General features: G+C 40.9%; 1 protein-coding gene across 1 annotated transcript in view; it reads left to right on the top strand.

The window, feature by feature from the left end:
* The first annotated feature begins 2,906 nt into the window (after positions 1–2,906).
* Positions 2,907–27,533, top strand: part of HS6ST3 (heparan sulfate 6-O-sulfotransferase 3) — a 329,969-nt gene continuing 305,342 nt past the window's right edge. Inside the window, exon 1 of the mRNA XM_086482032.1 lies at positions 2,907–3,469. Coding sequence (XP_086338158.1) covers positions 2,907–3,469 — 563 coding nt within the window. The remainder of the gene's footprint in view (positions 3,470–27,533) is intronic.

Below are 27,533 nucleotides of genomic sequence, written 5' to 3' on the forward strand. Positions count from 1 at the left end.
TGCCGTTCAGACTAGGGCCATGTTCAGTGTAACCTGGGGTGTAACTGCACACCCTGTATGCAGTTGGCAAGAACTGGTTGGATGTGAGTTGGGACTCTACAGAAAGCGTGGTCCACAAACTGTCATTAAGAACATTAAAATTTTTAAGTAAAAGCCTGTCTTTGAAAGCCACATCAACACATGAATTTGTGTGGGCCTGCAAGTACTTTTTGCAAGTTTCAGAAAAATGAGAGCTTTTTAAAAGTCAAGTTTTTCATCTAAACCTCATTGTATTTTTACTTCTCTGTACATCCTTTCCGTCCATTAAAAAATATTTTTGCCCGTCTTCACAAATCAGTAGCTGTCTTGAGTAAGTTTAAATAAATAAGAATTTAAAATTTAACTGACATTTACAATTTCTTTGTTTAGCAAATTTAGCTTTGATCTCCTTTTCATGAAGATGAAAGTACAGCGTCAACAATCTGGTATTTAATGAGAAAATCATAAATTACAGTAGTACTTCTGTATCTTACTAAAAGCATTATGAGAGATACTTCAGTCTAAATCCTTTAGCGGTGCTTTATTCCAAATACAAATTTACCCTCACAAGTCTTTCCAGTGCTATTCTGTTACCCAAACAAGGCTATATTTAATGTTCCTTTTTTTTTTAATTATTATTTTTTGATGGTTGCTTGTTAGGTAATGAATAGGCTGAGGTGAGAACAAAATGCTTCCATATCTTACATGTATAAATATTTACCTTTCTCTGGGATAGGCTTCCAGTCACCTAGTAAAAGAGAGAGGTTAAGAGGCAACCTCATTAAGGCCACACTTGGGAGGCTCAGTGAGTCTGAAAGTAGGTGAGCACGGACTGAGGGCTCCCTAGAGAGAAGATGGATGCTCTGCTTCTCTGGCTGGCAAAGAACACAGTGATTTGATTTTCCAAAGCAAACATGCTCTTTCCCACTTTGCTAAGAGTGAGTGAGTGCACACCTCTTGTCATTATGGGAAGAACGCTGAACAGGTTCGTTTGACACCACACTCTGCATTGTCTTCTGCCAGAGGACGGAGGGACCAGGCTTCCAGTACCATGGTGCGTGGCTGCACAAGGGTGCCTTTCACCGGGCAAGCTGTGGCATCCCCCTTACAAAATTTCACTGAAGATAAAAGTGCATCTCTTCTGATGCCTTGGCGAGACCCAGGAATTTGCTACTCTCAGACTTCTACCAGCGTGACACCTTAACAGTGCTGTGGGACCCTGGAAATATGTATGTGTGGGTGGTACGTTCACGTGTTTGAAGTCGGGGGTGTATGCTGTTCTCGTAGCAACTTCTGGAATGTCTCACAACATTTAAACTCCATTTGTTCAGACTTTTCTGGTAATGTCTCTTCTTTCTGGCAAGCTGTAACGGGAGCTGACACTCTCTTCCAAGAGTCCAAACACTCTTACTTTTGATATAAAAACCTTCAGCTTAAAATACATTGGTCTAACTATTTTTTTTAAGTTTTGAAGTTAAATGATCCCGTGGGAAGGCAGTACTCGTCTGTTATCAGCCTTCCAGAGGTGAAGTTGTCTTTAGAGTTGAGCAAGAAAGTTGCTTTAGCGCTGTCAGATATCTAATTAATCCCTCAGTAAATAAAGGCATTCTGTAATTAAATAACCGAGATGTGCAATCAGTTCTAACATGAAATGCTTTGCATATTAATATATTATAATCCAGGAGGTGTATGAGGTTTGTATTTGGATATGAAGGGCTCATAACAGACTTTTAAAAATACAGAGAACTCATTGCAGACAAAACAGTGGTTTCTTGACAAAACTCAGCTAAGTGTGTCCTGTAAGATAAGGATTTGAATGTCTATTAAAAAAATAATTTTCAATAGGGGAAACCATCACAATTTCAGACCGAGAATTGTTGTAAATATGTGAGGGGGCTTGAAAAATCGACTTTGGAAACTTTAACGAAGTAGCTGCTGGGGAATCGATGTTACTGCTTGGGGGAGATAAAGTTTTCCGCAAAGTCAGTTCAGCATTTGGCACTTTGTGCTTTGAAGACCGCGAGAACCAACAGCACTGCAGATTACTTATTCGACAATTAATTAATTAATCAGTAGCAGTGCGGTCTGACCTAGTTGTATGAAATACTTAAAGTCTGGGGTTACAAACATGGGCTTGAAACCGCAAATGGTACAAGACACCTGCCCCCCCAAGCAAAAATAATGGGATATTAAGGAGTTTGAAAGACCCCAAATCACATTATTTATCCCCGCCTGACTGCTCGGGAGCGCGGGGCGGGGCGGTGGGCGCGTGCCGGGACCCGCCCAGGCGGCCACAGGAGCCCCACTCACCTGGCGGAGCCCCCTTGTCAATCTCATTGGCTGCTTCCGCTCCGCCCCCGACGCCTCATTGGCTGCTGCCTCCCCCCCAGCCGGCTCGCTGCCTGTCTCCGTCCGATACCTGGAGGGGAGCGAGGAGCGACTCCCACCGCTCTCGTGTACTCGCCGCCCGCTCTCATTGGCGATAGCGCCGGCGTGCTAGGCCCGCCCATTGGCTGCTCGGGCGGCCGGCTTTGCCCCGATTGGCTGGCGGGCGGGGGCCGCCCCGCCGGGGGCCGAGCGGTGTGTTTGGGCTAGAGAGTTGCCGGCGGAGCGGAGTCAGGAGCTGCTGCTGCCGCCCGGCAGCGCGTGCCGGGGACGGCGCGCGGCTCCCCTTCGCCTCAGCCGCGGGGAGCGGGCGGGGATGGCCGCCTCGGGCGGGCTGAGGCGCGGCGCGCTGCGCTGAGCAGAGCCAGCCGCGGCCGCCTGCCAGGACCATGCCGTCGGGAAGGGAGCCGGGCGCCCCTCGGCTGCGGGATCCGACTGGGGCGGCCGCCCTGTCAGCGCCCGGCAGCGCCTAAGCCCGCTCCGCGCTGCCCCCGCGCATCGCCATGGACGAGCGCTTCAACAGGTGGCTGCTGCCGCCGCTGCTGGCGCTGCTCTTCCTCCTCATCGTCTACCAGTACGTGTCGCCCGCCTGCCCCGGCGCCGCCTGCCCTCGCCGCCCGCCAGCCTCCGCCGCCCGCCGCGGGGGGGGCCCGGCGGAGCGGGAGGAGGAGGCGGCGGCGGGCGCCGCGGAGGAGGAGGCAGAGGTGGCGGCGGCGCTTCCGCGGCTGGCGGCCAAGTTCCCGTTCGCGCGGGGGGAGCTGTGCCGGCGGGTGCGGTTCGACATGCGGGGCCGCGACGTGATCGTCTTCCTCCACATCCAGAAGACGGGCGGCACCACCTTCGGGCGGCATCTGGTGCGCAACATCCGCCTGGAGCAGCCCTGCTACTGCCGGGCCGGGCAGAAGAAGTGCGCCTGCCACCGCCCGGGCGGCGACAAGGACACCTGGCTCTTCTCCCGCTTCTCCACCGGCTGGAGCTGCGGGCTGCACGCCGACTGGACCGAGCTCACCAGCTGCGTGCCCGCCGCCATGGAGCGCCGCGGCTGCGCCGGCAACCGCACCCTCAGGTCAGTGCCGGCCGCGGGGGGACGGGGGGTGGCGGGGCGGGAAGCGCCACCGGGGCGGCCCGCGTGTGCCCGGAGCTCTCGCTGTGGGGCTTTGCTTTCCGCCCGCTCCAAAGCTGATCCCGCCTTTCCCCGCGCCGAGGAAAGGCTCCCTGTCAGCCGGTTCTGCTCTCCGGCGGTTTGGCAAGGATTGTCCCCTGCCGTCGTCATTAAGAGGCAAACGGGGGCGGAGGGGAAAGGCTTATCTCCCAAAGGAGGTTCTAGTTTGGGCTGTTCCCTTCCCCGTTTGGTACCTGTGATGCATTCGCTTCGCCTCAAATTTGTGCGGATTCCACGAAGCGGGCATGCAGCTGCCGTTTGTACAGGTTAGCGCGAGAGGAACTCTGCTGGTTTTTTGCAAGTTTCTCCTATCTGTTGGTCCTTTTGAAACTTGGTTTTAGCGAAACACCGCACTTTTCTGTTTAAGAAGGGTGCCTCTGCAGAAAAGAGTGGATCGCTGCAGCTGCTGAACGGTGTAACTGGTGGAGTTTGAAGTACCAGAAGCCCTTAAACTCTCTTTTTTCCCCGTGCTTCTTGCTGGAAGGTAGACTGGTTTTATGCTTTCCCTTGTTTGCTGATTGCTCGGTATACGGGCAGGCTGGAAGTCAGGAGACGATGTGTGCCAGGTTCTGTGCAGGGAACGCAGTGCTGGCAAAAATCACACTGTTAATGTTCTTTTAATCATCTGATGACGGTGGAAAACTCCTGAATTTTGTGTGCATGCTGCTTCTTTGCATGTTGTCTTGCGCTTTTGTTGGGTCTTGCAAAAGGTCTTGTCTGTTTTTAAAATGGAAAAATTGTCAGATGGCTGATCTCTCTCGATTCGAGGTAGCTCTAGGCGATTCAGTAAGCTTTGGTCTTTGTTCTGATTTATTTACCATTAAATCAGACTTTCAGCTTAATACTAGATCCTGTCTTCATTTGTATGATAGATTTTGTATGTGTGGTTAAAAGTTACGAGCTGAATTCTCTTAAACCTTTGCTCTGTAATGATTGTAACTTCAACATCTGTAAAATATTTAAGAAAAATACCTGGTTTTGTGTTATAGTTTTCCGGTAACTTAAGTTCTTTCATTTTGCTATCCACTGGAATTTTGAGTCTGCAAACTTTACATTTTTAGTAGGACCACTCACACGTTGTGTTTTGTGTCTTGTCATTTAAAAAGACGTACAGTCCATGACATACGTGGACTCATTTTCACAGGGCCTATTTGTCAAAACAATAGAGTTGTTTGTTGTTGAACGATATTAGAATTATTTGGTGTGAACATCAAAGGCCCTCCCATATCGCAAAGATAGTCACGCTTGGCATGACTCCAGTCAGTATAACGTGAATTTATTGTTGATGGATGTGGACTTGGACTGTAGTTGCAGAATACTGTTAAGGTAATTCGTACAATTTTGTGAAAAGTGTTTAACTGAAGATCAAGTGTATGTATTTGTGTGCTAATGGAAGAGAGATGCTGTGAATGTCTTCAAGGAATAAGTAACTTGGCGGTAGCTCTACAGCTTTAAGGAATATTCAATAAACTTTTAGTGTAAACCAGGAAGAGAAGGAGGGAGAGTAATACCTGTAGAAATGTCTGGAAATACATAATCTGCCACTGAAGTCCTCTTTTGCTCTCTCATGAAGAATATTAGTAGGTAAATAACTGAGTGTTATATTGCATTGCAAAGATTACAAATGGGCAGTGCAATTGGAGTACTAGCATCCATACTTTTAAATAAAAACATGATTATATGAACTAAATTTAAAACTTTGAGTTGAATTACAAAGCAGGTGATAGTGGTTGTTCGGTGGATAATTAGTAATTATTTTGATTGAAGACAGACATGTAGTGACATCTCACCATTATAGCTGAACAGTGTTTGCTTAAATTTTTTATAGTTAATGAATGATTTGGTTAGTGTGATACTGTGCTTCTTGTTTTGTCTTTACGTAAGTGAGGAAAGCGCTGTGAATAATTGTTTGTTGCACCCTTCTAATACGCATTCCTCCTTGTATTATATCCTGTGTGGGCAGACACTTTTAAGTTTTCCCTTTGTTTTATCTTTATAATCATTTAGCTTTACTTCAGGTTTTTCAAGGACCTGTAAAATGAATCAGGTAACCTGGAAGTGTGGATTGTGTCTGCTGTGAAGGTCTTTGCTCCTGGTAAAGTTGGAATCAACCCTAAAATACTTTGCTGGAGGACTATACTATTAGAGGCATGCACCTAAGTTTGTCTTTTTTTTTTTTTAATGTCTGATCAGAGGGTTGAGAATGAGGAGACTGTATGCCTAAAATAGTCAAGAAGCTAGCATATGAGTCTAATGTAAAGCATACTGATTATTTTTAAGTCATCCTGTAAAGCTTCTGAATACATTTGAGGCAGTAGACTTCCTTGAATAGCTCAACTTTTCTGCCTTCCAGCTGTGGAGCCAGAAAAGTAGGCTAAATTAGTTAAATATCTGACAATAAATTTTCTTTGTGGCTAGGAGGGTAACAGGACATTCTGCATTATGAATTTGATATGAAAGTATTTGATCTCTTGTGCCATATATTTGATGCAGTCAGGATGATAAGTGTATTTTGGATTTCTTTTTTTTGGTTTGTTTCTCCTCATAGTGGTGTGCTAATATGATCTGTTCTTCCAGATCTTGATGTATGTAGCCTACCTTTTACTACATACAGGGAATAAGGGATTTAGAGGGTAAATCTCCACTTTCTGAACATTTGCTTCTTAGTGGGCTGATAAGTGCATTGTAAATAAAAATTAAACAAGTGTCTCGAAGTATTTTCTTTACCCATTTGTTATAAGTAAGTTAATTTAAGTCCTACCTTTCAAGGCAGGTCTTTATAGTATCTACATGAACTTTTCTAATTGGAATTCATGGGGGAAGGGGCTAGGTGGTAGGGAAAGGAGGGAGAGGTTGATGATCCTAAGTGTCTTAGAAGGTGTGTGAAGCATTACCTCACCTCACCCTGGGTTCTTTGTCTTTCATGGGCAGTGTATTTAAAGATGTTTTACTTCTGAAATCTCATGAGGGTTTTGAAGGGACTGTATCTCAGCTTTTCCTGTTTCTGATGTCAGCATTTTGAAGTCTCAGGTCCCAAGATGGAACACAGGGCAGCAATTGCTGCTGTGGCCCAGCCGTTTGAAAGTTTTAATTGTGATGTCACTGGACCTTTACCTCTGTGTGACTTAATGGTATGAAGTGTCCTGTGCCCTTGTCCCAGCCTACGTCCTTCAGTATGAGAAGCTGTTTGTTGTCAATGTGTTGGATACTATTGTGAAGTTGTAGAACTATCTTTTTTGTTAAGAATCGAAGTTATTCTTTTGAGTGACATTACTTTATGTAAACCCAACAACAAAACAACAACTTTGATTTTATTTGTGTCCCTGCCCATGGCAGGGGGCTTGGACTAGATGATCTTTAAGGTCCCTTCCAGTCTGAACAATTTTATGATTCTATGATTTCTTCAAACATTTGCATATATTTTAATTTTTGGCATGTGAGATGTTTTGCGAAATACCTGCTTGAGTGTTTACAGAGCCAGGCTGTTGTTTTTCATTCTAATATATAGCTTTCACTTTTACAAAAGTTGCTGTGTGGATAGTGAGGATATTGAGAAGGTTAGGCAGCTGATGCAATTCTAAATTAAATTCTTATTAGTGTAGTTTTCAGCTCAACATTGCAAATAGTATTATTAAAGCAGTGGGACTTTTCCCATGAAGATGCAGTTAGGTTCACGCAGAAGTTCCTGCATCAGTAGCATAGCCCCCCATACCTTTAACAGGACAGTTATTGCTGTGCGTTGTGTCTACAACCTGGGCTATTTACTCTGCCTTACAAAAATGGCTGGTACAACAGAAAGTAATGGAGACTGGTGCGGAATCCTTTTTCTTTTCTTTTTCTTTCTTTCTTCCCCCCCCCCCCCCAAAATTGAAGTAACAGTCCTTTGTGTATTTGCTTTGCCCTCTCTGGAAGTCATTGAAGTTGAGGATGCTTGTGTTTAGCTTCACCTCTGGAACTTGGCTTTTCTTCAGAGGTGCTGAGAAGCTGACACTATGGAGCCTTAGCCAACGTTGCTTGAGGAAAGAAAGGAAAGAGAAATGTTCTAAGTTATCTAACTTGGGATGCCAGGGAAGAGTTGGTCTCAAGTCTGAGCGAGTGACGTTAGGCTGCCTCTGTAGACAGTGGGGAGAAACGGAGGGTCAGAGACATATCCGAGGCCTGCTGAATTGTCTTCTGGAGGGGCAGTTCTTCCTTTCACTGATTACAAGGGAAGATTGGAATGGCTAATTGGGACTTGATGTTTCAAACTAGATGAGAATAATTGAAGATCTAATGTTGCAAAGATGTTGTCCAAACCGATTGTCTGCCTCTGTTAGGTTAACACGTAAAAAACTTGGTATGTGCGGTAGGACTTGCTTTGCCTCCCTACTCTGTGTGAGGGATTGAGAGGGGACCTTAGAAGTCCTAATCAAGGCACATTTTCTCCCTTGCTGTTGTGCCTGCAATATCATTAATAATTATTCATTATTATTTATTACAAGTTTGATTAAACTAGGAAGGTAGTCTTTTAAACTGCACACTTGAAAGAACACTGTATTGAAAGTGTTGTCTAATTTCCTTATGTAAAAGTGAAATCAGTCTAATTCTGTAAACCCCATGAGCTTTATTATCAGTGCAGTTTAGTCTTTGAAACTATTGATTTTCAGTAATTTGCTTCCATTATACTCTCCATTTCCTCGTGTCTGTTTAACTTACTGTGTGCTCTGTTATTCTATGGAAGTAAATCAGCAGTGAACCCATGAGTCATGGAATTGGGAGAGTTGAATAGAAACTATTAGCAGGATTCCTTTTTCTTCTTATGCAGTCCTTTATTTGTCTGTTGAGTGTTTTTAAAGCTCTAGCAATAACAGAGTGTAAGATGGACTCCGTTCTTTGCAGCCATGGTAACTACGATCATCATAAAAATGTAAGAGTGTTAATCGAAACTTAAGACTACGCTGAAGGTAGTGAGGAGAAGAGAATAAAAAGTTAGAAATGTTTAAACTGGAAAAAAGCACAAATTCTCTACCACACCTTGATGTCTTCTACTGAAATGAATGTCAGAGCCAGTAAGCTCTATGTAGTGTTGTGCTTTTTTATAAATGTAAGGAACGACAAAGATTAAACAATTTCCTGAGGTCCTGCTGCTAAAAGTGTGGGGGTTTATTTCTTCCTTAACTGTCCCCAGTGTTGGATGCTTTAAAAGAACCCTGGTAATCTGCTCAGGGGTTTCATTTGCCTTATTATTGGAAAGTGGTGGAGTCTCCCCCCGATGCTTAGTGTGAATGTTATTAACTTCGATTTTAAGCCCATTGCATCTTTTGTCTTTTGAGAAACTGAAAACAAATTGATCCCCTTTTCTCTGTGGTAGCCCAGTAGGTACTTTGGTTCTTAGGAAGCCCTCTTTCAACCTTCTCTTCTTATAAAGAAACTAAATCCAGCTCATTCTGTATTTATTGTAGGTCATTCTTAATGTTCTTCCTCTTTGGATTTGTGTTAGCTGTTTTCTTGAAATGTGATGCTTCAGTAGGGGTACAGTATTTCATTGATAAGTGTAGTACAAAGTGGAGCAATAAAGATTACTTTGCTTATTCTGAAAGTTGTGTTTGTGGTTGTACGCTTCAGTGATTCTTGCCTGTTTTGCAGTTGCCTGACATTGACTGTTCATCTTGGGATTTAGACACTTCCTTTTCTTAAAGGCTACTACTTATATTCCCCATTGCCCTTTTATGAGTTTTGTGCTCATCCCCACTGGATTTCGTTCCTCTTCTGGCAGTTTCTTTAATTTGTAAAATTGATTTAAATTTTAATTTTGTCCTTCCTAGCTTTTCATTGTGGGCATATTTAAGAAATGTGTGTTGTATTCAGCATCCATGTTGTTGATGCACACATTGAATAGAATAAATCCCTTTTTAATAAACCTTTTGTTTGATGTAACTCTCAGAATTGCTTTCCAGGGAGTTCTGGCCCTACTACATCATATTTTTTCTAGACCATGTTTTTTCTGGCTTATGATGCTAATTGGAAATGTTGTCTAAAGTTCTAATTTTTTTTTAAAGCGTTTCCTTCCACCTGTTCCTATTTGAAGTCAATTACTACATTTTAGAGGGAAATTAGTCTGATTTGATCCAACTTGATTGAGACAGTAATTCTGACTGCTAATCTTTTCTTCTGTGCGTTTAAAGATAACTTGTCTTAGAACTTGTGGCAACAACAAGCAACTCTCCTTAAATAATTTTTCTACTGTGCTTGTCTCCTGTGAGATTTCCTCCACCCAGAGTAGCAGACAAATGACTGATGGGGTTAGAGCTTTTCAGCATCAGGGTTGTCAGAGCTTTAGAAAATTTTTGACCCTACGATAAGACTTTGGAAGCTGCTGCAATAAACCTCAGCAAGTTGCCTGCAGAAATGACTAGAGCTCAAGTTTACTGTTAATTGCTAGTATTGATAAAACAGTGGTCAGCACTGATTCAGTCGGGAATTGATTGTTCTTACTCACTTATCATTGTAATTTACAGATAACTGTGAAACTTAGTAAGTTTTAAGACAAGGAGGTGGATGTTATGAAAATGATCACCTGATCAGCAGTTCTAGTTGTCTGGAAGAGAACTTAAGGATTTACCCAAGAAAATTTGCTTACTCCTTTCATGCAGACGTTGCTGCTTCCTTTTAAACCTAGCTTAATGTATTATATATATGGGTGGTTTTTGGGCTGCATCTGGTATTTCGTTCTGGAAAATAGGCTGTCTAATAAGATTTTATTTAAAATGAAGGAGCTATTCTCATCTTTGTGCAGGAGCCAGGCAGAGAAACCCTGGGGGCGAAAAGAGAGTGGAAGTGTCAGTAGCATCCCCTAGGGCCGTACAGTGTTACAAGGCATAGCAGCTGTTGTAACTCTCTTGTGTTATTAAGATGCTTTTTAATTTCTAGATGCCTAAGTTGGAGTAATTTCCAATCCTCTTGAATAGGATATCACTTAAATTCTTACATAGCTTTGGGGTATGTATCAGTTTGAGGTGGAATGGGAGAAGTTACTACGTGATTGGGAAAAGTTGCTGTGTAATGCCATTACACTGATAGAGCTGAGATCTGTAGACCCAGCCAGTGGCAAAAATAGGGATAAAATTGTGAGCTTACTCTTTTTTTTTTTTTTTTTTTTTTTTTGAGAACTCTTTGTGGAGGAAGAAAAAAAAATCTCTGTGAACTCAGCTCTAGTGATCAGAAAGAAGCTCAACAGAAAGTGCAGAGAGCTGGTTAAACTGAATTTCTCCCTTCAGGTGTGTTGGCAGTTTTAATGTGTTGCCTTCTAAGTCAGCAAGAGTAAAGTATTTCCCCCCCAGAGTTTGGTGCAGCCATGGTAGTGAATTGAGCTAATAATGTAAAGAGTTCGCTGCTCTCTGTGCAGAATGAGACCTGATGAAAGCAAGGGAACCTGTATTCTTTAATGTATTTAGTATTGTATTTAACTTGCCGTCTGTTCTCTGGAAGTATTTAACCCCAACTTCTAGTGCTAAACTACATTGGATGTCTTAATATTCCTGGTTGCCTTAGAAAGTAACTTGAAGTTCCTTCAAGGTTCTGTTATTGCTGAACAGCATTTTCAAACACTGTGTAGGAGGCTGATTGTATGAATTAAGGGTCTAATTTGGACTGCTGTTATGATAAAATGATTCAGCTCTGAAACAACTACTGATTTCAGGGGAAAAAATTAACAGAACTATTTTTGGATTCTGTTCAAGGTGGCATGGATCTTCTTTCAGAACAAATTTTAGAGTGACAAAATCAATAACTCATGAAGTACTTGTGGTCTGTTACATGATTGGTGCTTGAGATCTCAATATATATTGTCTAAAAAAGTATAAAATGGGTTCTTGTAAGGATAGGGCTTTTTATCTTCAAACTCTGAGGACTTTGGTTCTGCTATGATGCTTACTGTTAGCTGGCCTCGTGTACTACAAAGATCTGGAGTTTGGCCCACAGCTTAAAGTCATCTTAGAAAAAGGAGGGGAGTGGATTTACTTCTAATTAATGGTTTAAACTGAATGTCTTAGACCCCTTCTTTTCTTTAGAAATTAGTAATCTGTTAGAAAATGGTTGATGTAAAGTGGATTTCAGACACGTTAGAAGTGTTACATGTCAGTTGTGAAAGTGTATTAATGCAGGTTCAAGTGTGCCTCTCAGTGTCTACAAACTGATAGAGATGCCAAATACACTGGCTTAGTCGTGGGGAAACTTTGAATGCTGTGTGAAGAATAACGTTGGGCCGGAGAAAGCAATGAGCAGCTACAACTTCAAAGTCAAAATACTCAAGGATTGATTAAATGAACCATGATATTCATAAGTGACTTGAGATTGTACTTCCTAGTTCTGGGAAGTAACTTGACATTGATGAGAAGGCTGGCCACGTGGTTCCTGGTGCTGTTTGGTACTGGAAGGAAATGGTGCCTTCAGGATGTTAGAGTATGTGAAAGACCTGATCTCTGAGACCAGTTACTTTCTGCAAACAAGTGAACTAGAAAGTGAAGTGAGTGCAAGAAGGATGCATCCTTCACGAAACACTAACCAAAAATATATATATATTTTTTTCAAATTCTCATCTAAAGTAAGGATGTCAATAGAAAGAGCTTGCTGACTTAACAGATTTCCATTTGTAAGACTTGGGCACATTATGCTTTTAAACGTATGTTAAATGACATTTTAGAGATAGTAATGTAGGAAAGAGCTTCGGGTTGTTTTTTTTTTTTCTTTCACATAGTCTATTTCTAACTTGTTTTCTGAGCTGGCTCTTGTTTAAGGAGCAAAAAAGTTTGTATCTCCAGTGTTTGTGTATTTTCACGCTCAAAAGTGAGATTTTTTTTTTTTCTTTATTTCCATGCGTCTTTGCACACAGGCTATGGCTGAGAGTGTGGAGGTGGGTGGAGTAGTAACTGATTGTGTTTGCTTGAGGGACTCCTCAGAGTAATAGGGGAAAGAAGAGAAGCAGTGTAGGAATAAGCTGTGAGCCCAAAGTGATAGTGAAGTCTGGATTCGGCATAAGAGAGCAGGGAGCGGAATAGCTACAGTCCTGCAAGGTGAAGGGATGATCAAAATGATGCAATTTGAAAGTTCATTTTTTTCCAGATAGAACTTGGTGTAGGGTTTAAAACTCTCCATATGTTCTTTCATACTTGCTGGAAGAAAAAGATGTGGACATGAGAAACTTCAAGTACTAGCTAGTTTGAGCTCCTGTCATACATAGGTCTTTTTCTTTTTAGGTCTTTTTTTTTTTGGTGTAGGTTTCTCAAGTCAGAGAAGTGTTGTAATAAGGGACTCAAATGTTAAACTAAGCATCTCCAGCTCCTATGCTGTAAATCCCCAGTAGCACAGTTGTCATGTAATATTTTCATCCTTTAACTAGACTTTAATTTTTAGTGATGGGAGTAGGACCATTATTTTCCAAGAATCTTCAAATGTGAGTGATGAATAACTTCTGTAACTGCAAAAACTTTGTTTTCATGCCAGAAAAGCCTCTATCAGGCTAAAGTTATGTATCTTTTCTGTTGCTTTCTTAACAAGGTTCCGATGAGAAGAGTAACTTTATGAAATATTTTATGTTGTTCTTTACCACTAGTCATTTGGCTTTATTATAGAATCATGTAGGTAGGAAGGGACCTCTGGCAGTCATTTAGCTCAAACTGCTGCTGAAAAGTCAGTCTAACTAGAACAGGTTGCTCTGGGCTTTGCTTAGCGTTTTTGAGTAACTTGAGGATGGAGGCGCCACAGTGTCTCCAAGCAACCTCTTCCACCCTCATGGGAGGAGAGATTTTCTTCTCACCTAGCTGAAATTTCCAATTTTTCAATTTGTTTTTAGTCCAGAAAGCTAACACTTCTACGGTTTTCCATATTCAAATCACAGACATTGTTCTTCAGAGCTCTTCAGCTTCCATCTACAGTGATAACTTTTTGTTCACAGTTAAATTATGGTGTAAAGCCTTAATTGTCATATGTTAACATGAAATAACTTCCCAGAGTTTACAATGAAAGAATGTAACTTTTGCCTTTTTTTCCTATTCCAAAGTTGAGTTATTGGATTGAACTTTCAATATAGGTAAGATTCTTTTGTGCAAGGTTCAAACCTTCTGTATAAAATCTTCCGTAGGCAAATATAGAGTCCACGAAAGAGGAACAAATATACAGGCAAAGAACTGGTGTTTATACCTTTACATTGCTTTTAAGTGTACTATAAATGCTTAAAAATACTAAGTAGGAAAAAGTCAGAAGATGTGATCTTCAGAATTCTTTTTAATCAGTCTGCTCGTTAAGCTACTGGGGAGAAACATCAATTAAGTTTGTGTGTGTATGTGTGTGGTTTGGTTTTTTTTTACTACTTCACTTTTTTTTTTGTGAAGTTTAAAGGCCCAGTTTAAAGACTTGTGCCACAAACTTCAGCAATAACTGTATTAAAGTGGTTGTGCCTTTTTTGACAAGCTTTTAAAATCTGAAAATGGCTGTTAAAATGGTTTTGTCTGAATAGAGAATTTAGCGACCTAAATGAAAGGTTTAACTGAAAATAGCTTTTCCTGAAAAGCCCAGGTCCTCAGTAACACATGACCTTCTTCAGCAAAGTCTTGGTTTTGATCTCCAGTCTCCTGCATCCGTTGCCCAAAGCGGGCGGGTCAATGAGTACGTAAATGTGTGTTGGGTTTTGGAGCACTGCCTCTGACTTCTGCAGATTATTTTGTATCTGTGTATATCTCTTTTTGTTTTGATTAAATTGCCAGATATCTGACAATAGGATAAAGAATCTCACTGTGATACGGGTCAGTAGCAGGCATCTAAACGGCTGCTGGGCATTGCTGTAGAGTAATAGTAAAACTGATGGCCTGCATCTGACTAGCAGATTGACTGGGAAGCTTAAGTGCGGCCACACAGAACTACAGCTTTGATTAGGAGAGCAGTGGGAATGGTAGATGTTTATCATTCTTGTTTCATGCTCTGCTACTTGTATTTCAGTCCATTATCAGGTGGTTCCGAAGAAAATATTAAAAATAAGCCCAAAACCCACGTAAAAATCAAGTAAATTAGGAACTATTCGTAGCAAGAAGGTCAGTGTAGTTGCATTCATATTTTAAACCAAAATTATCATTTCAGGAGCTGAATTTGGTACTATATGACTAGAGGATTTCCACCTTGTGTCATGTGTATAGAGAACAGAAGAGCTTAAAAGGATATGTGAAAAAAGGAAATTGCTTCTTCCACAATCACGTTTTCTGGTTGTGGTTTTTTGTTTGGTTGGGTTTGTGTGTGCTGGTTGTGTTTTGTTTTTTCCCTCCTGTAAAGATGTCTCATATTTCATGTATTATCCAGGTTACAGCCTACACTTTTGGTTTACCCTCTTGTCAGCCTGATGTTGCCCATTCTACCACATCTGTCCTTCCTGTCTCACCAACTGTTTAGCTTTTGTTTTATATGTTTTTTTTTCTGGTGTGACTCATATCCCCTTTGCATTGTACCCACTTGCTTTGGTATGAGCTGGTTGGAGCAGTGCTCATCTCTGCTTGGCTTGTTTGGCAAACTGCAGGCTTGAATTGTTCGGCTCTGTTGAGCTTGTCTGCCCTGCTGAGGTTCAAAGGGGTTTTTGGATTTTTAGCTGTTTGGGCTTGCAAGGGCTAACAGAATGGACTACTTTAATTTGTTGTAAATTCTTTGTTTTATTGTTTGCTCTGTTCCTAGCAGTATGCAAAAACTGATAAGGAAAATAACTGTTCTTGTCCCCCTACCTGAAAAGGAAGGGGACAGAAAAGATGCATTTCTGTGTTTCCATCTGCTCCCTTAAGCTGCTGCTCAGAGGGCTTTTATAATTGCTTCCCTTTGATTTGTATTCAGTTTCTCCTAGGATAAATTATTAAACAATTGCAAGTTGTCTCTATAGCACATGCCTCAGTCTTTTGCTTTTATAATGTCTTGGAGAAGAAGGTATTTAAGATTAGCGTTGACAGACTTGGCAGAAAAATTTCATGCTTTACCATCAGCTGTCGGTTGGCAGTACTGAAACCCAGCTCTGCAGTGTGAACCACCAGTTTCATCCTGAGGCAGGGAGGAGGGGAGTTCTTACCAGCAGGTGAAGGAAGGTAGCTTTGTCCCCCTGCCACAGAGGGAAAGAAGGAAGGTTGCTAATGCTTCTGTAACCTGGGGGGAAAAAGGTGATGGTTTGATGGGTCTAGAAAGTATGAAGTAAAGGGGAATTTAGGCACAAGTGGGGGCGAGATACCCCTAGGGTACATAGTGGGAAAAGTGATCTCATGATAGAAGCAATAAGCAAGGAGATCCAAATAGAACATCTGTTTGCATCACAACACAGGAATGCATATAGCTTGGTCAAGTCAGGTGTTTTGGCTCTGTAGAGGCTTGTTCAATCTCAGAAGTCAAATTTGAAGTTCTTTTAAATTTTTGAGAGCTAATTCTAAGCAGTTAGCTTATGCTTTCTTGTTATTTTAATTGAGATTTGTTTGCTTTCTTCTTCTTGAATTCACATCTAGTATCTGAATTCCTTTTTTTTTTTTTTTTTTTTCCTCTGCAATCATATGTTAGAAATGAAGAGAAACAGCAGCTCATGTCTGATTCCAGGACCTGGAGCTCCATGAGCAATGTGGTATATAAATGCACAGAAGCTGACTTTATTATGTGGTTGTTCTCCTCCCCTTCTTTCTCTTTGGAGCCCTTTCATTCTCTTCTGGCCTCTTAGTTGTACTGCTCCCTGGTCAGCCTGGTGCCTGCATGGTAGTCAGTGGCTGCAGCAAAGATTGATGTGGAGACTAAATTGCTAGACACAGTGAGTATTTCATGGAGCAGTTCGTCTGCAAACCTGAAGATGGAGAGACAGATTTTTATGTGGTTCTGACCACTGTGTGCAGGATCTGGTTCAAAGTGATACTGTCAAACAGTTGTTCTGTAAAATGTATTTAAATCTCATACAGGATCTTACACTTCTGCCTCTGAAAATCCCCTGCCTTTTTTTTTTTTTTTTTTTTTTTTTTTTTTTTAGAGAAAACTACTTAAAATGAAAAAGCATATTGAAGACAATTTATAAAAGTAAAATCCTTGCAAATCGCGTGGGAACTCCTTGAAGATGCCATGTGGGAGTCTTGGAGAAAATGCATGCACCTGTTAACGCTAATAAGTCCACAAAGGAGCTGGTGTGGCATAGCTAAACAGCAGGGTAAGAGAGGTAGTTACACGAAGTTCACTATTTTTTAAAGGTTAAGTTTTGTCTGCAAGAGCAAAGTACACAGGTTCATAAATTCTGTCAGGATAAATGAAAAATACAGTACAGCTAAGATAGATGTTTGAGGAACAATTTGCAGAACCTATACAATTAATCTTTTTGAAACATGCTGGGAACAAGAAGCCCATTAGAGAATGTGTAGGGCTAATAGATAACCTCTCCTTCTATCCTCTAATTGGAATAAAGCTTCATCAAAAGAGAAGCTATTGTTTTACCCCTTGTGTCTGTGTTAATCTTTAAGCTTTGAAGAAGTTCTGATCTGGAAGTTTTCATTATGGAGGATGTGTCAAAGGATCTGTCTTTAAATTGAGGTGTTGGTAGAAGCAATTATGGAACAAGTTACAAGTTTGGGTTGTGGTGTTTTTTGTTGGATGTGTTTTGGTTTGGTTTGTGGGGTTTTTTTTTGGTGTGGGTTGTTTTTGGGTTTTTTTTTTTTTAGAAAGGCTTAAACCAGATGTTATGGCCTCAGGAATTAAACAAGGAGCTCAGGAATGTGACCTGCTTAAAACTTGGTATTTGGAAAATTTGAAAGTAATTTTTAAAAAGACCTCTACCACTTAGCAGTAAGTTTAACATGTGCAATGGGAAAATTAGGAGAAACTATTGTGGGGAATAGCATTAGTGGATAGTTACCTAATACAACACCGTGGGAGATCCATGTAGCTTTTGCAATAGGTAATCTTGCCTGAATAATCTCGTAGGATTCCAGAAAGGAGTCAAGAACCACATTCACAAGGGAAATCTGATGATCGTATTCTGCTTGGGTTGCCAAGGGCATTCAACAAGGCTTTCCATCAAAAACTCAGTGGGAACCTAAGCCGCTACCAAATGCGAAGAAAGGTCGTGTCATGGATGGAGAAATAGTCTTCCTGTGTTATATTTTTCATACATTCACTTTTTTTATTTTCTAAAATGGTGATAAGGTAAAGGGATATCATCTGGAAAGAAGATGAATACTGAGATAATGTTACTATGGATTGTGAAGAAAAAGCTGACTGTAAGGACTTGCAGGAAGATTTTTTTAGGTAAGTAAGTGCTAAAGTGACAGTTGGCTGGCTTTGTTGGTGAATGTATAGTGATGCATAAAAACCATCCTAGTTTTACTTGTACAGTATGGACTTTGAGATAACATTATACTCCTCTTCAAAAAGCACAACAGGGAGGATTCAATGAGCTACAGGCTGGTTGGTTTCACCTCTGTCCCTGGGATGGTGATTGAGCGATTTCCCTGGAAGCCATTTCCAGCTGCACGAAGAATCAGAAGGTGACTGGAAAAAGCCAACACAAAGCTACGGAGGGCAAACCATGCCTGACCCACACAGTTACCTTCCATGATGAGAGCCCTGTCTGTGCAGACAAAGAACAATCAGTGGGGGTTGTTCGTGTTGACCTTAGCAAGGACTTTGCCGTGCTCTCCCACAGTGTTATATGAAGCATGCGAATGAGACATGGACTAGGTGGCAGGGTGCTATGGTGAGCTGCCTATTAGGCTTCAGTGAGGGGAGGGGTGGTACAAAGTCTAGCTGGTGGCTGGTTACTTGTGATATCACTCAAGAACTGGCAGTGGGGCCAATGCTGTTTAAAGGTCTGTATTAATGATTTGCATGGTGGGACATTCCGACCTCAGCAGGTTCATGGGCAACCCCAAACTGGGGATAAGCGTAGATTTTCAAGTGTTGAGTGTGTAGACAATCAGAACCAGACTCTTTTTTTCAGTTCATACTGTGATAGGACAGGAGGAAATGAACACAAGTTGGAAAATGGGAAACTTCAGCTAGATGAGAAGAAAAGCTCTTCTCCCATGAGAGTGGTCAAACACTGGAAGAGGCTGCTCAGTGACACTGTGGCATCTCCATCCTTGAGTTACTCAAAAATTCTGGGCAAAGCCCAGAGCAACCTGCTCTAGTTAGACTGACTTTTGAGCAGGGGCATGGGCTAAATGACTGCCAGAGGTATCTCCTAACCTTAATTAATTAATCTGCTGCTTAATGTTCAGGGAAAGGCAGGAATGGCTTTTTGACTGGCTAGGATAAAGACTGCTGGGTGAGCTGGGATTGTTTTACATAAACTGTAAGTTACATGGAGCAGGTAACCAAGGAGTGTCAGATAAATGGGGAATTGTGAGATTCAGAGTAAGAGGAGGTGAGCCTTCCCACTGTGGATGGTAGAAGTTAATCTGGGTTCAAATAACAGTAGTACCTCTGTGAAGAGGTCTGTCAACAGCCTTTAAGTACATGATTTCAGGAAGTCTTCAAGCTGCGCGTTTTTGAAAGGTGAACGAGTACTTGAGGTAAACTAGATGTTCTCCTTGTTGATTTTCTATTAATCAGCGCTTGCTTTTCAGAAGCAAGCATACTGTACCTTTGGTCTGGGCTGGTATGTCTGTTAGGGGCTTGCCAGTTCCAGTGGCTCAATGCAGGCAAGGCTGCTAGAGCTCAGTGTCCCCAGGTCCAACCAGTGGTGAGGCTGAACATGTATTCCCAGTAGGCACCTGCACAAACATATGTATATAACATATTCCTGGGCAGTCACAGAATGCAGTGCAGACAGACGACACAGCACTCATGCAAACATAAAGAGGACCTGTGACCTTATCCTGTTCCCCTCTCTGGTTGATCATGATAAAAGTCCGTTAGTGGGAAATGTATATACATGACATGGATCCCTCCAGTAGCTGCCCATAGACATTGTCTCTCCAGGAGCTGACCCCTGGATCCCCAGTCTTCCCAGGTGCTGGTACTGGGGTTTGTGAGCCCCTGAGGCCTATAGCCATGTGCCAGTTATTAGTACAGACCCCCTTGCATACAGCAACACAGACACACACCTCCCAGTTGACCCCCAGACCTGGTGGTCTCTCCAGTGGTTGGCCTGGACCTCCTGGCCCCTCTGGTAGCCAGCTCCGCCAGTTGTCTCAGACACATACATACATACAAATGTGTCTCTTGGCTGACCACCAGACCCTATGGTCTCTTTAGCAGTTGGTCTAGCTGGACCTTCTGGTCCCTCCAGTAGCCAACTCCTTCAATTTTCTCTTTGAGCAACACACACTGTAGACTTACAGCTGCTTTGATACCTGGCTCCCCAGTCACTTAACCTACTCATTGGCTAGTTTGTCTTGATACTTGCTAGTGATCACACACTAACATGCATATGCTTGCTCACTCTGGTTGCTGGCACCACAGACACGTGGGCCCTGTGACCCATGGTATTGCTCCTGTTCCTGAATGAAGATTGATTCTTCCCTTATCTGAGTTACAAGCTAGTTAGTAGTGCACATGAAAATGCTTTTAAGTACAGTGTTGCTTTTCAGTGGACTGTTTCTTCAAATTGCGAGGCTGCAGATGATAAAACCAGTAACCATATCTATCTTGGCATAATTTTTTATGATCTCAAACCCTTTTCTGGTCACAATCTTGGGAAAAGATTACAAACGGAGAACTAAAAATGTATTCTTTGATCTTATGGTATACTATTTTTCCGTCAGTAGCTCACTTAAGTCTTCTCGAGCAGAAACACTGTTGTGAGGAGAAGAATCTCTTCAACAAGAAGTTCAGCAACAGTATGTTTTTTATTGAAAACCTGTTTAGCCTTTTTCTTCTGTCTGATTCAGAACAGATTAATGGCCTACGCACTTTTCCAGCAATATAATGCTCTCAATTACTGTTGATGTTTATGTGACTGCGTTGCAAAGATGTAACTGCAAGTTGTGTAGGAGTTCATGCTGTAAACTAACTAGCTTTATTTGCTGCTTGTGCAGCAATGGTGGCTAGCTAGGGGTCTCAATGGGGCTTTGCATTGCAGTGCTTCTGCTCGTTGTAAATTAAAGTTTCTTCTCTGAGCTGAGCATTGTTTGTCTTGCTGCTGTACCTTTAACTCTTTTTCTTTCTTATTTTGTTGTTATTGGATTTTTTTATTGTATTGCTGGTGATGTGACTTGACTTTAATTGTCTGTATTGTACACTGAAACCTGGATGTTAGACTTGATAGTCCAAAACCTGAGTGAAATTCAGTCTTATAAAACTGAACCCTAGGATGACAAATTAGCAATTGCACAGTGGTTTCTTTCAAGAACCCCCCACCCATTCATATTAATGAGATGATTTTGACTACTGGTTGATTTGTTCATTTACTTATTTATTCCTAGTGATTTGGAAGAGTGGGTGAGGTGTGGAAAATAGTGACAGAATTAGTTGTGAGAAGATGATCATCAGAAATACCTGGGCTAGAAGGAGTTGGGGTAAAAAACAGTTAAGGATAATGCCATGGGTAGACTTATGGTAAACTTTTCAAGACAGGAAATTCTGAAATTGATATGGAAGTTAAAGGACTTGGAAGGCACAGAGGTGGTAGAGTGTGGTCAGTATATCTGATGATCATTTTATGGACATACTTGAGATGAAGTTTAAGGAATGGCTGTGAAAGATGTGTGACTAGTTAAATGGGTGAATGAATAATAGATTTTTAATGTATATTGGGATTTTTGTCTTCCTTATTTGGGATGAAAGTAGAAGGAGGTTTTCTAGGCAGCATGGATGAGGAAGCTTACTTGGCTGCAGCAATTCTGCGATGTCAATAGCAAGTTCCCTAGCCTGAAGCAATTTGTGATTGATGCGAGGGAAGGGATACGAATGTAGAATTTAACTGGTATAACACAATTTAATTTTCTCATAGGCATATGGTCGAGTGTTGGTGGTCTACACTGAAGGAACTTGTCTGTTCCTTCCCTGCAAGATCTTTCAAATGCCACTCAAATACAGGTGCTAGCCATGTGGTAGTGATTTGTTACTCACTAGCTCATTGCAAGTATGCTCTAAGTGTTTTATGTGGCCAGAGCAAGAAGTAGACAGGTAGAGGGAGTTCTTAAAGTTCACAAACTCCTGGCTTTGCCGGAATGCAGAATGTCTAGAGGACTCTTGTTTTAGGAGTGCGTGAAAGAGGAGTGGTAGAGAAAGAAAAAGGACATGGGATGCACTACATTCTGAATGTAAGTGGATTGCAGTGGTGGAATCGGAGCAGATGGGGTAAGGCTGCTGGGAGACCGGGGCGCCTCAGAACCAAAACTGAGTGGGGAGGAGAAGCAGAAGGATACATGTGGCTCAGCAGCGAAGTGAGACAGAGACTGCTGGATGTTTTAAGAGGAGTCTTGAAAACTGGCTACAGTTTTGTATATTTTAACAGGCAATTCAATCCAAATTGAACTGCCATCCGTAGAACTCAGAGGTAGGGTAGAAGCCTATTGCTCTTTCCAGATTTTAAAACTTGCAGTAGGTGAGCTTAACATATTTTTCCTGTCTTCAAAAATAACTCAAATTCTTGAACTCTTAGCAGTTGCTTATCCAAAACTTGTTAGTTAAGAGAGTCCTTTTAGGACAGTGCTCACTTTGAGAATCGTTGATAGAGTAACAGCTTACAAAAAACAGCAGTGAAATCCGTGTAACTTTTCAGAATAAATATAAACTCTTGAGGGAAAGAGACAAGAAGTTTCTGCATGCCCTAATTCTTTCATGCTTTACAAGTACTTTGTCACATCAGTTTCAAGTTTCTTGGCCATGGTTGCCCATATGGCACTCAAACTCACTCTTATGCAGACACTTGCACTTCAATAGAGGGATTATAAATCCATTGAATCAAGATAATCATCGTGGAATACAGTAAACTTTGAGAAATTTCTGTGAGCTGCATGTGTATGAACCTTTTAATCCTTTCCATAATGAAAAGGCATTTTTGGCCTGATGAGATGTCGGTATGAAAAGTACTTGCACATAAAAAGATGTGCTTGGATACATCTGCTGTAGTAAATCCCATTCAGCTAAAGTTCTGAATCTGCAAATTCTGACAGCTTTTTATTCAATGGTACAGCTGTTAGCATAGGTACATATGGTAGTGATGCTTAGAAATACTACCTGCGAGTTCTTAAATATGTATAAAGCAAAGAAATCCTGTACCTTCATTTGGCACTTTTAAGATAAACTACACTGGCTCTTGGAACTGTAATTTTAAATCTTCAACTACAAGGCTTTTAAAAAAAAAAAAAAAAAAAAAAAAAATCCCCCCCTGAAATGCAGGGCAGTCTCTTAGGACCCTGAATCAGACAGCGCATTAAGGTGGAATTATTTCCTCTGTGCATCCCCATCTCCATTTTTTTTTTGAGCGTGCCAAAAGAGACTGAACTTTTTAATCCCTGGAACTACAGACTTTATTAGAACACAACAAATCTGACCAGGATTAAAATAGGTAAACTGCAGGAGAAGGGAAATTTAGTTATAAGGCTGGAAAACAAATTACTGCTTGCTTCATGTGTTGATCAGTTGTGTTGGCTTTTCCTTAGTCCTTCTTTCAAACCCTGTTCGTTCTTCCCTCTCCCAGTGGTTGCTCAGATTAAGACAATCTACATTTTCCATCTTAAGATTTTTCCTCAGAGTCCCTGAGAAAATCTCCTTGTTCAGTCACCTTTTAAGGCTTGACTGTGGTTGAGCTTTCTGAAGCTGTCAAGAACACTGTCAGTCCTAGTTGCCCTGTAGCTTCCTTACTTGCCATCTGTCCTTCTCTGTCACTTGTCTGCTTCTTATCTGTATTTTGTAATGGCTAAAAGTGCTCAGTGTTTAGGGAAGAAGTCTCTTTTCTTCCCCTGTCTCCTTTTCTTCTCCACCAACTTATTTCCTAAAACTGCTGGTTTAGTTTTTGTCACACGAGATTTTATGAATTGCAGAGTTTTATGGTGTTCTGTATCATATAACCTTAAGTATGAACCTTAATGAAGATAGCAATTCTGTAACGCATGAACATGAGGTCATATCTTCTTAGTGTAACATTAAACGTGGGTTTACCAAGCTCCTGTTTTCTTATGTGTACTTGCCCACAGATGCTTATACTCAACCATTTACACAGGCTACACACAGGAAAATAGTTTGTTTACTCTCAGTATTCACCCAGTGGCTTCACGTTTTTAATAGCTACTAAGTGATTTTTTTTTTTTTCTTTAACTTTGATAAAAGCAGTCAGGTCTTTTATTCAGACTATGTCAGCTCATATTCTTTTGCACCTCTTATGTTCTTCCTATGTGTATTTATTTTGGAGAGAAGAGGCAAGAAGTGTATTCTGGAGAACTTGTTTGCAAAAAGTGCTTAATATTTTGAAGTGTATAGGAAGAAATTTTAAGCTAATGTCTCATTCAAATTTTTCTGTTGAAAGTGGGTCGAGACTGATTTTTGGACCTGTTAAAATAAGAGTAGATTATTGTTTTCTTATGTAAAGGTGAATGGCTACTCACGGTGTAAAGAAGGGAGTAGGGGGAAAGGGCAAGGTGGTTCTCTGCTGCTTTCCAGACACAGCTATTCTTCGGCTGAATCACCTCCAGGGGGAGTGACTGAGGAGGGGCTGGTGGGCAAGCAGCTCCAGAGCTGGAGCGATAGATAGTCCAAGGTTCTTTGTGTTTCCTAGGAACTTAGGTGAGAAGTCTCTTGCTTTATTTCTTGTTCTTCACTGCGACATATGTACTGCCATCATTAATGATTGTTTTGTATGTAAATAGCAATGATGCAATGACACTATAAAACATTTTTATTTGATGTTAATGGAAGCAAACTTTGTACCTGCAGTTGATGATATGAATGTCTAATGCTTCCACTGATTGCAGCAATTTCTCTTCTCTTAAATTTTTTGAGGAACTGATAAAATCTACGATTAACTGATAAGCTTAGTGGGTGTAAACTTAATGACATACCCTACTTATGCAAAAATTATGTGCACATTTTATTGTGAGACTTGAAAGTTAATTTTGTTTAAACTTGAGAATAATTATGTTCTTATGATTAGTCTTGCTCTAGGTTATTTGATCTTCAGTTTTGAAGACAACATACCTAGGCATCACCTTGGTGGAAGGGTGACTGGCAATTACCAAGGTATTTTATCATAGCTGTCTTAGCATAGTTACTTGCTTTGCACATCTGGGAGGGATTTGGAAAGATTCAGTTCAGTCTCTTTAACAGACTCCAGCTTTCTGACTTTCAGAAAGGAAGGAACAATATTACCTATTGTGAAAAGATAAATCAATTGACAGTTGTGGCATACATAGTGATATAGCTCTCCTATATCTCTCACACTGTCTTGTAGCAGCAGTCAATCAGCGACAGAAACCCTATTCGTGCCCCCCCCCCCCCCCCCCCCCCGCCCTGCTGCTTAATCAGAGTCCGGGAAAAGATTATGGTTATGTGTTGGTACATGACAAAATCACATGCCATTCTTAACAACAACAGAAATCCCTACTGGCACAGAGATGATATATCTAGGTGTTTACTGGTGCACTGCTGAAGTATTTTAAGGATGCAGAACTTCCCAGAAGAAGGTGTTTCAATGCTAACAAGTCAAGAAGAACATGAATTCTGATTTATGTGGAATTAAGGGCCATTCATGTTTCTAGAAATGGGTAAATGAAACTCTCTGAAGTTCATCTGTTCTAATTTAGGAAATGCTAAATACTTCGTCTGTTTGTTATTGCCTAGCCTGTAGGCAAACTATTCCCCCAGTGCACGCACACAGTGTTTTATTTACAATTGCTAAGTGTCCCTGCTGCATGCCTTTGCCATTGAGTCACATATGTTGTGCAGTCCTATCAAGTAACGTATCCTATATTTGCATCTTCTGGTTGTTGGTTGAAAGGGAAGGGGAAATGGTTTCCTCAAAAGAGTGGGTTTTTTGTTTTGTTTTTAAGTACTTCTTACGTGTAGTAGAGTACCACAGTTGGGTAAGATTTAAAATCGCAATGTCAGCAGCATCTCCTTTTTTCAGAAGATGGAATGAATGCTTATCTATTTCTTCCCATATTCCTGTATTGCTACTGAGAAATTGTAATAAATGGGGAGGTCAGGTCGCTGAGTGACCTTAAATACTGTTACTTGGTTTCCTTGAGACAATATAAGGTACACTCACCTTCTAACAGAAATCTTCATACAGTGACGCAAATGTAATTTGTCAGTTAGTCAAAATAACTTGCTGCTTACTTTAAAGACAAAATGTGTTTATTCCTATCTTAAAAACCTCAGCTAACTACTTCAGAGATATCGCAGAACCCTGGGCTTCAGATTATTGGATAAGTCTTCTACAATTTCATCTTCTCAAGCAGGACCTAAAATGACTGAGGAGTAGCTTCTTTAAGCCTGCGCTTTGTTGACCGGTTAATTTGATACTGACAGTTTTCTGGGGGCTGTTGAAATTACAGTTTTGCACAAATCTATATTTTAAGCTAACTTTTGGCGAGGGACTAGACAACTGGCAGTGTTGACCTGCTGCCAGCACTTCAGTAAAGTGGGTAGTGGCTCAGACTTCACTGACATGTAGGTGATACTAGCAACAAGATAATCTTTGAATAAGGGTATGTGTATTTTAAGAGTGAGACACCTATGGTCTCAGCTGCATTTGTTTAAAATCTATTAGAACTTTTCCAAGTCTGCAATAATGAGTACCTCAACATCTACCCATAATGAACTTTTTTAATATACTCCTAATGGCACAAAGATCTACTGCCCTCTTCTCTAGTGGGAAAGTTTCTGTAAGTGACAAATGCAGTGAACAGGCAGGGAGCTTCGTCCCTCTTTTTCTTGCGTTGGAAAGTGAGCATAATGGTAGTATGTTCACAAGTGCTACAAATTTCAGCTGGTTTCTTTCAGTATGTCCTATAGTATTCCAGGATTTATTTTTAATCTGGCATTTGTGAAACATGGAACAGTGTTTTTCTAGAAGGACATAGCTGCAGGTCCACATGAAATCTTTTATCCTTTTACAAGAATCACTGATCTTTCAGAGGAAGGTTTTCAAGCTGCTACGCAAAAGGTCTAGTTGATTTACAGTACAGTAATTATTTTCTTGTTAGAGAAAATTGTAGAAAATGTTTGATCTATTTTGTAAACTAGCAATCAGATCACTTTTTGTCTGTTCTCTTTTGCTGGACACTGTATGGAATAAAGCAGGAAATCAGTGTTGAGATACTAGCTAATGACATAGCATTTCTGTAATTTTAAAGATTATAAAAAGCAAAATATGAAACATGGTCTTTTATGCAGAGTGAACTAATGTTCATGGTAATCTACTCTGTTGACCACAAAGAATAGCATTACAGTTTCAAGAGCTAATCATTTTCAGTAAAAATGTTTCTAGAAATGAGTAGGCATCTTTGCACAGGGGTCGGGAAGATGATTTTATTGAAGGTGGGAAGTGAGCGTGAATAGTTATGGCCCTTAAAAATCAGTACTGATTTGCACAGTTTCTGAAATGTTCAGCCCTTTGGTTTTTTTATTACTTATTTATCCTTGTTTGGCATTACTAAGAAAGACAGCTTTATAATGTATGTGTGCTTTGATGACTAAGTGGCAATTATGCTTTGGATTCATAGGTTTAAAAGGCGTTAAATGTATTTTGTTTATATGTGGAATTAATTTGGTATACTCACTCATTGATGATGGTCTGTTATAGATAACTTTTTGTAAGTGTAAAGGCAGTTGAGGGATTGAGTGAGACAGCAGAACATACTCCAGGAGAAAACAGAGTTTTCATTTATCAAGAGAAGAAACAAAATGATAGAAACACCAAGCAGGGAAGAAAACCCAGCTGTATGAGATCTAAACCAAACTTGTAATAGCGTGTAGATGAGGATAAGACTGGAATTACTAACTTTTTTTTAAGTAACATTTTTTTTTTGATGTGACCAGAAATTGTGGGTGCCTAACTTCA

Source organism: Leptosomus discolor, chromosome 1, assembly GCF_034619465.1.
Source record: "Leptosomus discolor isolate bLepDis1 chromosome 1, bLepDis1.hap2, whole genome shotgun sequence".
NCBI classification, from domain to species: Eukaryota; Metazoa; Chordata; class Aves; order Leptosomiformes; family Leptosomidae; genus Leptosomus; species Leptosomus discolor.